The sequence below is a fragment of the Bradysia coprophila genome, unplaced genomic scaffold (assembly GCF_014529535.1).
Source record: "Bradysia coprophila strain Holo2 unplaced genomic scaffold, BU_Bcop_v1 contig_94, whole genome shotgun sequence".
Taxonomy (NCBI): domain Eukaryota; kingdom Metazoa; phylum Arthropoda; class Insecta; order Diptera; family Sciaridae; genus Bradysia; species Bradysia coprophila.
The window spans coordinates 3,271,189-3,282,954 of NW_023504022.1; the positions used below are offsets into that span (position 1 = coordinate 3,271,189).

Consider the following 11,766-nt stretch of genomic DNA (forward strand, 5'->3'; position numbering starts at 1 on the left):
ACGCACCAAAATTCCCCGGCTAGTACAGTCGGTAAAATTTTGCAGCCGAAATCGTTTTTCACATAGAGACGACGAAGAAGGGTGGAACTACATTTCTAAACGGTCAATATAGTCAGAAACAATATTATCGTTTAAGAAATGATGACATCGTTTTCTTAACGATAATATCATTGTTGGAACGATATTATCGTCCAAAAAACGATCTTGACAGTCTATAAATGTTGCCTCTCCCAGAGAAGATAATAGCAAAGAAACGCTGAACCAATTTTACGAGAGAAATTTATTTTTATTAAACAAAATGAGATCACTGCCCAGGGGTCATTTCCTCAATATTTACACTCTCCATAAAACAATGCACAGTCTGAAAACGTTGTGGCCTTGTTCACATCATTTTCAGTTTCGCGATATTTGTCAAGGAATGCTGGACCGTCTGCCTCGAACATGTAACTCGAGAATGGAATTTGTTTCACTCTAAAATCCAGTTCACATGTGAAGCGTCGTCGGCAATCGTCGGAATCGAGTCCCAGTAATTGAAATGCCATATCCGACCAGTCAATGCTGAAATGATTTGTCTTATTACAATTTCTAGGTCCCTGTGAATTCGGCCACTTACTTATTGAATAGTGGACTCGTAAATTGTCGCATCTGATTGTAAATTCGGCGCGCCACTTCCGGTTCAGCTGTTATTGGTGTTGATGCTGGTGACGATGACTTTATATCCGATTCCACAGAGCTAGGAATCGATTCATGACTGGGGCTCATATGTTCATGATGATGATCATGATCGATTGAAGCTATCGAAAGTGAATTGAAACGATCTGTGCCGGGATAGCCAATACCTGCTGGTAATGAATTCGAATATCCACTGGGACCATAGTTTGTAAAACTGAAGAATTTTTGGAATTTTTGATTAAGGTTTCGTACTTATGTCGGGCTTAATGTCTCACCTCTCGTATGGATTCGTGTCACGGATAATTTCTTTGTAATGGCAACCTTTCAAATAGATTTTCGAATAATAGTAAATGGACAGGGCTATAATAATGCCAACGACTATGACTTTAATTTTTATCGCATACAAAACGGCCAGAGCATGAAGTCCACCGAGTCCAACTATAAAAAAGATTCAGTTGAAAACAAAATCGATATATTGTCTGAGCAGCTGCACTTTGTCACACCTCAATCAAGATTTATTCATTAGGCCGGAAACACACAGGCCAATTTTGCCTTGACAGGATCGACAATTATTCTGCGTTTTCCATTGAAATCCGACCACAAGCTAAACAATGAAAAACGTAGCATAATTCTTGATCCCATCAACGATAAATTGTTCGTGTGTTTAAGGCTTTAGGCAACTCACTTTTAAACATTTGAACAACTAACATTCTAACCAAAATGTATGCTTAGAACAAGCGAAGTTACCGAATCAAATGTCTCCTAATGTTGGTCGGATAATCTTTTACTTCATTTTGTTTTAACAAAATGTTTCTATAGTGTAAGAGCACATTAGATAGAATCGCTGACTGCCTTCGTAGAAAATAGATTAGGATTATCTCGCTTAGTTTGTTTTTATTACGTAGGTGGAAGCACGGGTTTTCAGGGGGCATAATGTACCAATGCATGTGTGCCAACTTGTACAAATAAAAAATCAAACCCCACCGACGACCGGTGGCGACTCGCTTGGCGTACCAATGATGCGAGAAATAGCTCTGAGTTCAAAAAATAACTTGACCCTAGTTAACCCTAGTATAACCCTAGTTATACCTAAAAAAATGAACTTGCATCACTTTCAAGACTTACGAAGAGCTGTTCCACCATAAAGTGGTAGGTAGTGGTGTTTTATTCTACTCGTTCCAATGTCAGTCAGAGCAGCTGAATCATTTGTTTTCTCAATTGTTGCATTTACTTCCTCTGTGTCGTTTGATGTGCCTGCACTTACAACCGCTACGACGAACACTATCACCACAATTAATTTTGTTTCTAAGTTTGTCATTTTGAAATAATATTTAGAAATTGAAAAATTTCACTCTTCAAACCACCAAGCGTGCGGACTTGTACTTTTTCTTGGATTGATAACGATTGATTGAAAAATGAAACAATTTCGATGTTGCGCTTTATATACAACTTTCTTGGCGAATGAAGACTCTAATTGGTAAGGTCACGAACAGTTAGACGAATATCGCTTTCGTTCAAGTTTACGGTCGCAATAAAAAGTGTCTCATTATGGCTTTGATGCTTCAGTTGACGTGTGCAATTTATTTATCGTTTTTTTTTAGATCAAAGTGTGACGTAGTCCTTTTCGCCATTCACAGGCGAGAGAAAAGATGAAGTTACAATCGAATTCTCATTATTCATTCATTACACATTGGTCACCAGTGTTAAGACATATCCATTTGGATATCGCATGTGGAATCAATTCAGAGAGATAATAGATGGCGTTGCTTCCGGCCGGCGGGACGACGTCTATTGTTAGCAACTCTCTGCATGAATAATAATGGTAGGAGATGCTACGTGCTCATTTTCCCCCACTATAAGGTTTGATTTCCACTTAACGAAAAAGTACTCCGTGTGAAAGACAAAATTTAATTTTTTATTGACAAAGTGTTGCATTGCTTTGACTTGACCAAAATTGTTGAAAAAATTTCTTTTATTCAACGAAGGTCGAATTTTTTAAATTTTTGCTTTGTTTACTTGACAACTCTCACGGAGTACTTGACAGCTCGCTCTCTCACGGAGTACTTTTTGTCGAGTGGAAACAATAGACCTTTTAGGTTGAAAAAAAGACTAGATGATCTGTCAATTCAGCCCCCCAGACCATCTAGTCTTTTTTTCAACTTAAAAGGTCTATTGTTTCCAAGTCTTAAAGGCTAACTAGTTGATAAAGCACATTTTCGGTGGTCATACATTTAGCCTCAGTACTATTATAGTTGAAGCCAACCAGTCCAACATTATAGTCTGGTTCAATTTTTTCAAGTCGATCAATTTCCTGCGATTTTAGTTTTTATTATTTTCTAAAAGCTTTTCTCATATTACAAAACAAAAATGAATTTCCAAAATTTCTCTAACTGCCAAGCTATTTCAAATGGTTTAAAATTCTCACAGGACCAGGAACTTAATAAAATTTCGTTGACGTGTGGTTCATGTAACAACTGCAAAGAACAACAAAAGAATCAGCAAAACCTACTTCAAACTTCGTTCCATTTGCATAACTTACGAGTAGGGCCGAATGCAGCAGCGTAGCAAGGTTTGTGACAGTAGGGCGTGTTGTCGTGAACTGCATGTTGTCCGGGCTGAAGTGTCTTGTTACATTTGACGCATTTCAAACATGTTGCATGCCAGTCGACACCCATGGATGTTTTCTTCTCGGCTGAAAAGAGTACGTCAAGTTCAGATACAACATAATGAGAAATGAGCTTGTCATTTTCGTGGAATGCACTGCCATTATGAACAGTAGATTAAGTAGATCGTGAAGTAACTATCGTCACAAAAGACGCCACCCGCCACAAATGAGTATCTACGTGTTACGAACTGGTCCACTCATGTTCACTTAATATTCAGACGAACAAAAAACGTCATATTATCTCACCAGAGAGGCAAATGGAAAACAATTATTCCAATTTTTTTTCTAACGGTCGGTATGTCCGAAGCAATACAACATCCAGAATAATTATTCCCATTTTTCGTACCAGTTCAGTTGTCTCATATGTTATGACCTTGACTTAACTTTCGTTAGAGTTTGATGAAATTTACGCTGAAAGATGGTTCCGATTTTCTAACAAGAAGTCATTTCACATTGATTTATGGACGAGTGTTGAGAGAGAGCGAGTTTATATACTTTGTTCATGCAACGAAAATAACTTTCTGTACATTGTGTTGAGTGTGCAATGAAAATCAGAAAATTCATAATTTACGTCAACGCACTTCCAGCAAAAGTAATTATAGTCGACAGCCGTCAAATAGAGTACTATTTTGTAAGAAATGATTTTTGAAGGGTTTGTCAGTTGTGTGACACACTGTCAAGTTTCAGTACCCTATTAAGGGTACCATCCATGCTTGAATTGCGTTGATTCAACACTCAACATTTGAAGGGTGGATTGGATAACTCCACCTTCCAGCTTCCATACAAAAGGTGTGTATGGTTTTGGTTTAGAGAAAGGAATACTCTGAGCGGTCCTACTTTTGAAATTTGTGAAGAAAACCGATTCACAAACTTTGCTAAATTACTAACCACCGATCGCGTATTCAAACAGTGCATGGATATTAATCGATATTAGTACTGTTCATCAACCATTTTCTCACCATGGTAAACCTCTTTCGCACACTTTGGACATTTGGGCATTTTTGATTCGAGATATTTGATTAACCGGAACTGTAGACGATCTGTAAACTCGGATGTAACTGAAGAATAGAAAAATCAGAATGAGTCTCAAAGCGCATCAAAATAAAATGATGGAACGTGTGCAAAATGAACACTCGGCTAACAATATAAAATTGAGGGTGGAGCGTTCACGTTATTTTGAAATGATTTTTTAACGGGAAATTATGCACTGAAACGAAAATGGTAGGTGGCGGGACATTTCCACACCGTCAATATAGTCAGGAACGATATTATCGTTTTTTTTGGACGATACTATCGTCTAAAAAACGATACTATCGTCCAAAAAAACGATAATATCGCCCAAAAAATTTTCATCCAGGACGATAATATGGTCTAAATTGAAAAATTCTAAAATATTGTCTGGACGATAGTATCGTTTTCTTGTCGATATTATCGTTCAAAAAACGATATTATCGTTTTCTGGACGATATTACCGTTCTAGAAAATCTAATGGATATTTTCGTTTTCTGTACGATAATATCGTCCAAAACGATAATATCGTCCTGGGCGATATTATCGTTTTCTTAAACGATAATATCGTCCAGGACGATACTATCGCTTAAAAAAACGATAATATCGCCCAGGACGATATTATCGTTTAGTTTTGGGTGGTGTAATATTGTCCAGGACTCAATTTTACTCAGAGGTGCAGCAAGAACCGAATTCTCTTCCAAAACATCGAAAAACAAGTGTCAGAGGAAATCACCTACACATCAGTGTTTAAAAAAGGCGTTTAGTTCGTCCCTAAATAATTCATCTTTTTACGTAATGAATACCAACTTTGATTGTACATAAAAAGCGTTTTAACACGCCGAGCGATGCGGCCCATTGTCCCGGAGCGAAGCGGAGGGCCGCAATGCGAGCCGGGCGCCGGAACGGTGTCGGAACTTAGGAGTTAATTTTTTTTTCTCGCATCGTCTCATAATTAGTCTGTGTAATTTTTCTATTATAAAATTTAAATTTACGGAACCAAATGAACCAATTTTTAATATATATTTGCCGTCTATAAAAAGGTGTTTATCTACAAGATTTTGTGTTTCGTCTTCAACAACCATCCAGAACGATAATATCGCCCAGGACGATATTATCGTCTAGAATTTTTATTTTAAATAAATTAAAAACGATATTATCGTCCTGGACGATATTATCGTCTCAAATTTAAAAAAATTAATAAATTAAAAACGATATTATCGTTCTGGACGATACTATCGTCCAGAACGATATTATCGTCCCAAAAATTATCGACCAGGACGATAATATCGTCCAAAATAACGATAAATTTGTTCAGAAAAAGAAAATAACGATAATATCGTCCAGCGGATATTTTCATCCAGGACGATATTATCGTCAAAAAAACGATATTATCGTTTTTTGAACGATAATATCGTTTTTTAGACGATAGTATCATCAAAAAAACGATAGTATCGTCCAAAAAAACGATATTATCGTTTTTTAAACGATAATATCGTCAAGAAAACGATAATATCGTCCTGAAAACATTTTAAAATTTATAATTTTAGACGATATTATCGTCCTGGATGAAATTTTTTTGGACGATAATATCGTTTTTTAGACGATAGTATCGTCTAAAAAAACGATAATATCGTTCCTGACGATATTGACCGTGTAGTTATGTCGCCTCATCAAAATGGTAAGGTCGAATCAAATTCCGAGTACGAACAGTTGCAGCGCAGTAATTTATTAAACCTATTGAGTGTTGTGTGGTTGTGCCGTCGATTTGTAAAAAGCTCTTATAACGACAACTTGTTGAAATACCAAATTAAATTCCTATTCCTAGCATAGTTTCCTCGTCTCGCGACCAACTGCTTCCCATTGTAATAATATAATGAGCAGCGTACAAATTCGAACAAATTCTCATTATCTACATAGGCCAAGCTCCCCTAGGTTATGCTGGTTTACATCTTTGCGATAGTAAACTCCATTACTTGGCCTTTTTTAAGACAATCTTGAACCCTTGTCTCTTCAAGAAAAAAGCTCCTTCGATCCTAAAAACGTTGTTAGTATTTGTTTCTCCTATTGAATGCTACGCATTGGCATTCAAGAAAAAGAAAATCACAATCGCCCCGCCCTAAAATGATTTTTTTTTAAAACTAATTTTATTGCCGATATCCGTCTGAACCATAACATGATGTATTTCCATAAAAATGTTTTCTGATCGAAAGAGATTTGAATGAAATGTTTTGGACGACCGCCAAATAATAATTCGGAACGATTAGTGATGCAAAGTCGTCACAGAAAAGCAGGAACTATTTTTGGGAAAACATTTTCTAATATTTTCCAACATTTTCCTTAATTTTCCCTAATTTTTCAAAAACAAATTTTTGTAAAATTCGGGTAAATGTTACCTCACAAATAGTCCCTGCGAGTCAAAATTTTATTATTTTGTTAAATTTGCTCGTAATCCGTTTCAATGACAACATTTTATTTCTCTCGTTCTTTGAATTGGGAAATGAATGAAAATTTTCCACACACAAATAATGCGTAAACAAAATCGGACATCGTCGGTGCTAGATTTTTCTTCGACCGATGAGTTTTTCTTTGAATTTTGTTTTTATTTTAATCGGACGGTGGAATTTATTTTCTGGATGCTAGTAGTCAAGGCAGAGTAGTCCTACCAATAGAAAATTTTGAGGTGACCCCTATCGATAGGACTATTAGCGTCGAGGAGTAGTAATAATATTAGCCTAGGGAACAAGAAGCGAGTGCCACAAGTCACCCGAGAAAATGCAATTTCTCGATGTCAGCACAATGTTTCTCACAACAAAGACTCTCACAGTTTCAGCTGAGGTGATAAAATGACTATTTCGTCGTCTGCGTGGTGAAAAATAAATTCTATTATCCAATTCAACAAAATTCTTCATTCATTCATGAACTCAATACTACATACAATCAAGTCAAATACTACAGTCCACCTTATGGGTGGATCAGGTCCCTTGACTGTTGATTTTATCAAAAGGCATTGAAAATTCATTTTAACTGCCAAACTTCAAGATAAATGTGGTCTGGAGGTAATGCCATGTATACCCGAAGTCAATTTTTCGTTGATAAAACTTTCGCCTCAGAAAGCGTCATCCTCAGCGATATCAGTTATTTTGTGAGTAGAAACAGGGACTTCATTTCATTTCATTTATTTCATCTTAAAAAAATTCTGTTTACATGACCTGCGTAACTCTAGTTTGCACTAAACAATTCAAAAGAGCTACTATAAAAAAGTTAACAAAAGTATAAAATCGTAAAGGCATAAAAACAAAAATTAATCACAAGACTAAACAACTCAAGCTCCACAAATATGGAACCGAAAAAGGGAAAATGTATCGAAGTACGTATGTATTCATTAGTAAAAGCACATAATTCGACCATGGTAGTTTCATCTAGTAAGTAATTTCAAAGTAAATTAAATCAGGAAAATTTCGTAATCAATTCAACAAGAATGCCTTTAATGAACGACAAAATTGGTTTAGACTGAGAGAATTTCGAATCTGAGGTGGCAGTGCATTAAACAACTTCGGACCAGCGTATAGCAAGCAGCGGCTACCGTCCTTTGACGAAACCTTTGGCATCCTGAGCAGATAAGAATGCCTAGTACCGTAGCGATTGGAGTTATCAAAAAATCGAACAGAGTGGTGTTTCAGATCATTCACGCAGCAGAAAACGAATTTACAAACAGCCATCTCATACATCTGAGGAACAGTCAACATCTCAGGAAAGTGGTACATGAAAAGTGAATCTGTCGGAAACCGCATTGGCAGTTTGTGAGTTTCTTTAAGTGCTGATCTATGTAGCACTTCGAGCTCACCAATCAACGTCTTCTTGGCCGAGCCCCAAACACCGATGCAATACGTTAAGTGACAATGCACGGTGGAGAAATATATCATCCTTAGAACCCTTCTGGGTAAGAAACGTAGTCGCTTGATAATCCCAATCCGACTGGAGATCGTGGAGCTGACGTTAGAGATGTGCTGCTCCCACGTCACAAACTCGTCTAACGTCAGTCCGAGACACTTAACGGACGAATGCACCTTGACTTCCACACCTTCAAAAAACAGAACTGGAAGATCGTCAATTTTGACGCTGGGTTTGCGGAAGTGGACCAATTTCGTCTTCTCCAAGTTCAACGTAAGCTTATTTACACGAAAGTACTCTGCCATAAGAACAAGATCTTCGGAAAGGCCTGACACGTGATCAGAAGCTACTGCCGACGAAATAAATATGTTCGTGTCATCGGCACATCCAAAGGGGGAGGACTTCATCGGTAGATCAAAGAAGTCGTTAATAAACACCACGAAAAGAAGTGGGGGCAGCACACCTCCCTGCGGAACACCTACAGTCACGTCTACGGGCTCACTGTTCACGCCGTTACAAACGGTAAATTGCCTCCGGCCAGTCAGATAACTCCTCACCAAATCTAGGGCCACACCTCTGATACCTGCAAATTCAAGTTTGTCAAGAAGAAGCTCATGAACAACGGTATCAAACGCCTTAGTCAGATCTATGAACAGACCCGAGACAACCCTTCCCTCGTCAATCTCAGCGTTAATCATGCTAATCAGCTCGAACAAGGCAGTATGAGTCCCACTACCATCTCTAAATCCGTACTGCCTCATGTTAAAAAAATCAAATTGCTTAAGAAAGCCATTAATAGCACGGTGGATCACAGTCTCAAGGACCTTGTTGACTGCCGGCAGTACAGATATAGGACGGTAGTTACCGACTTCAGAAGTCAAGCCTTTCTTGTAAATGGGAACGACCTTGGCGAGCTTCAGGTCATCAGGATATGCCCCATGGGCCAAGCACAGATTGAACAAGTCACTCAAAAACGGAGAGATCGATGTGGAGCAACATTTCAAAGAGCCCACTGAAATTTCATCGAAGCCTGGCGACTTGTCAACATTCATCGACATGATTATAGAGCTAACGTCAGGAGCAGTAACCGGCTCGAAAAAAAGCGACAGGGGAGAAACAGTCAGCGTATTAAACTTATTCAAGTCGCCCAGGTTACCACCGGGAATCTCTTCAGCAAGTCTCTTGCCGACATTCGCAAAAAATTCATTAAAAAACCCGGCGACCTTATCTCGATCAACCGGATTTCCTTCATCTTCTAGCGAAACCACACTGCCGCTCTTTCGAGCTTTACCCAACAGCTTATTGATTCTCTTCCATACACGCTTGGGCCCTTCGCAGTCGCGAAACAGATCTTCATAATAATATTCCTTGTACTGCGACTGGTACCTCTCAAACTCAACCTTCAGAACAGTCAACTTATGGTCCAAATGGGAATGGTCAAGTCCCAAGCGCCGTTTCCTTCTAATCCTGTTCCTCAGGTTACACAGCTTACGGATCATGTACTCGAGGTGATCATTCATATATGGGCAGCTCAAGTGGGCAGTCTTAACCCTGACCTCCTTAGTCACAGAGAATTTGGAGACAGAAGACTTAAAGGACGCCGAGAAGTAAGAGTACAAGCCATTAACATCATCAGACTGCGGCACTCGCTCATCGCTAAGGAGATTCACCAACTCTGAGTTCACTCTTTCGTAGTCAACAACCGTCTTAGTCAAAACCGAGTACTTGTCAGTTCTTTTCGAAGTTCACTAGTTTTAAGCATCTCATGTCGACAACAGCTCAAATCCATCGAAAAATCCAATGGAAGTTAGGAAGTGCCAGAGGAATCATCTCTCATCCCAAAATTTAGGAACCGACCTTGGAACACATCACTCATGTATTTTCGTCATCCAAATCCATCAAAACACTTTTTCCAACATTTACCAATCATAATTCATAATTACTAGCTGAAAAAAATCTTCTAACACACTCCCAAAAACGCTTGCATACCTCCATTTTTAAAAATCTTATTTTAATCTAGGGCCCGAGATTGACCTATAACAAAAATTTCAGGAAAATCGTAAGAAACGTTTAGGAGTTACGAAATCGTCCTTTTTCATAGGAACTAACTAACTGACGTAGCCAATTTTATTTAAAGTTATCTAAAAATTCGAAATTTTGCTTATTTTCATACAAACATCAATATTTCGAAGTTCAATATCTCAGCCAATTTTGAAGCTGCGGTAACGTGTGATAGCTCGTTGAACTCGTATAAATTCCTAGATTTTAGATATCCTAGTTTGGGCCATTGGAGCCAAGGGGAGAAGTCAAAAAGTTGCTGTAAATATGCTCCACCGTCCTCAAAAAAATTTTGTTAAAACATTTTTGGTAGTGGACTTGCGTCACGCCCGCTTACTAACGTGCAGGCATGATCAGATGTGCGAAAGTTCGATACAAACGCCATCTCCTCCCTTCGTTAAAAATTTAAAAAAAATGGAATAGAAACTTCGGCCATCTGTTGTGGGATAGCAAAAATATTTTTGTGAAATACGAGTTACAAAACGAGTAAACTCCACTCTCTAAATGGAGGAACGACTGCAAAAAGAAACAATGCAGTTAATGGCATAGGTTAGGAGATAAAGTCACAGGCAGTGGGCAAACGTCCAAAAATTATTGGAATTTTCACAGCGGTGAAACTTTGGAAGCCTTTATTATGAAATACGTTGTGTTTACCTTGGGAAAGAGTTAGAAATTACATTTTCTCGGGTGAACCAGAGCGCAGCAACAACACCCTCGAAATGCAATTTCCCTCGTTGAACAAATAACTATTTTAACTCAACGTCAGGCGTAACAAACATTTTAGTATTTTCCGTTTTTGCCAACACTTCATACATTTCACAAAGCCGATCATAACTTCAACGCCTAAGTATTTTCTGACGTAAGACCCTCGACTTTACAAGGGAATTACAGTACACAGTAAATGAGTGGAAATTTAACATTGGGCGGGGGAGTATGGGCAGCAATGATAAAAAGGCTTAGTTTTGTATTAAAAAAAGAAAATTCTTTTACGAGTGAATGAATTGCAGACTGATTTACAACTGGTATGCACAGTAAGGTGTACGCCCTAAAACAAGCCATGTTCTTACGGACCGAGTAGGTATATGAGATTTTTTGTTTAATATAAACTTGCAGACAGCGCTGTACTAAAATGCGGTCAAGTATTGCATAAATCGGTATCGGGGAATCTGGCACACGGTGGCAAAAGAATACACCTTTAAACTAAGTAAAAGGTGAACTCGCACACGAAAGTTTATTGCTGCAAATGCTTTTTAACCATGTCATCGACTTAATGACTCCTTTTACAAAATTTTGGTATCGAAAATTTGTGTGCGAGTTCACCGTTTACGTAGTTGAAAAATGCGTAGTTTGAGAACCGTGTGCTAAATTACCCCACGCCCACAAATCCCAGATATGGTTCCAAAAATACAGATGGCAGTTTTGCCTCTTTGTGCTTATTGTTGCAATACAGGACCTTAATCATCACCTTT

General features: G+C 38.2%; 1 protein-coding gene and 1 long non-coding RNA gene across 3 annotated transcripts; both read right to left on the minus strand.

Annotated features, from left to right (window-relative positions):
* Positions 1-237: 237 nt before the first annotated feature.
* Positions 238-2,286, minus strand: LOC119084964. 2 transcript variants are annotated; one of them, XM_037195116.1, is made up of 4 exons: positions 1,798-2,286; positions 948-1,110; positions 614-865; positions 238-558 (listed from the first exon to the last, which is right to left on the minus strand). In XM_037195116.1, the coding sequence occupies exons 1-4, from the start codon at positions 1,988-1,990 to the stop codon at positions 327-329; spliced, it is 840 nt and encodes a 279-aa protein (XP_037051011.1). In that variant the 5' UTR covers positions 1,991-2,286; the 3' UTR covers positions 238-326. The 2 variants fall into 2 exon arrangements, with proteins under 2 accessions (XP_037051011.1, XP_037051008.1); XM_037195113.1 differs by having other exon boundaries at positions 614-886; positions 1,798-2,283.
* Positions 2,287-3,111: 825 nt separating this feature from the next.
* Positions 3,112-4,449, minus strand: LOC119084967. Its single transcript, XR_005089179.1, has 3 exons — positions 4,297-4,449; positions 3,212-3,364; positions 3,112-3,146 (listed from the first exon to the last, which is right to left on the minus strand). It is a non-coding gene; the product is annotated as an uncharacterized LOC119084967 (long non-coding RNA).
* Positions 4,450-11,766: the final 7,317 nt, after the last annotated feature.

Coding starts and splice junctions, on each gene's coding strand:
- LOC119084964 (XM_037195113.1), bottom strand. CDS start 1,990: ATGACAAACTTAGAAACAAAATTAATTGTGGTGATAGTGTTCGTCGTA. Junction 1,111..1,797: donor TTATGGTGGAACAGCTCTTC/GTAAGTCTTGAA, acceptor TCTTTTTTATAG/TTGGACTCGGTGGACTTCAT. Junction 559..613: donor ACGAGTCCACTATTCAATAA/GTAAGTGGCCGA, acceptor AAATCATTTCAG/CATTGACTGGTCGGATATGG.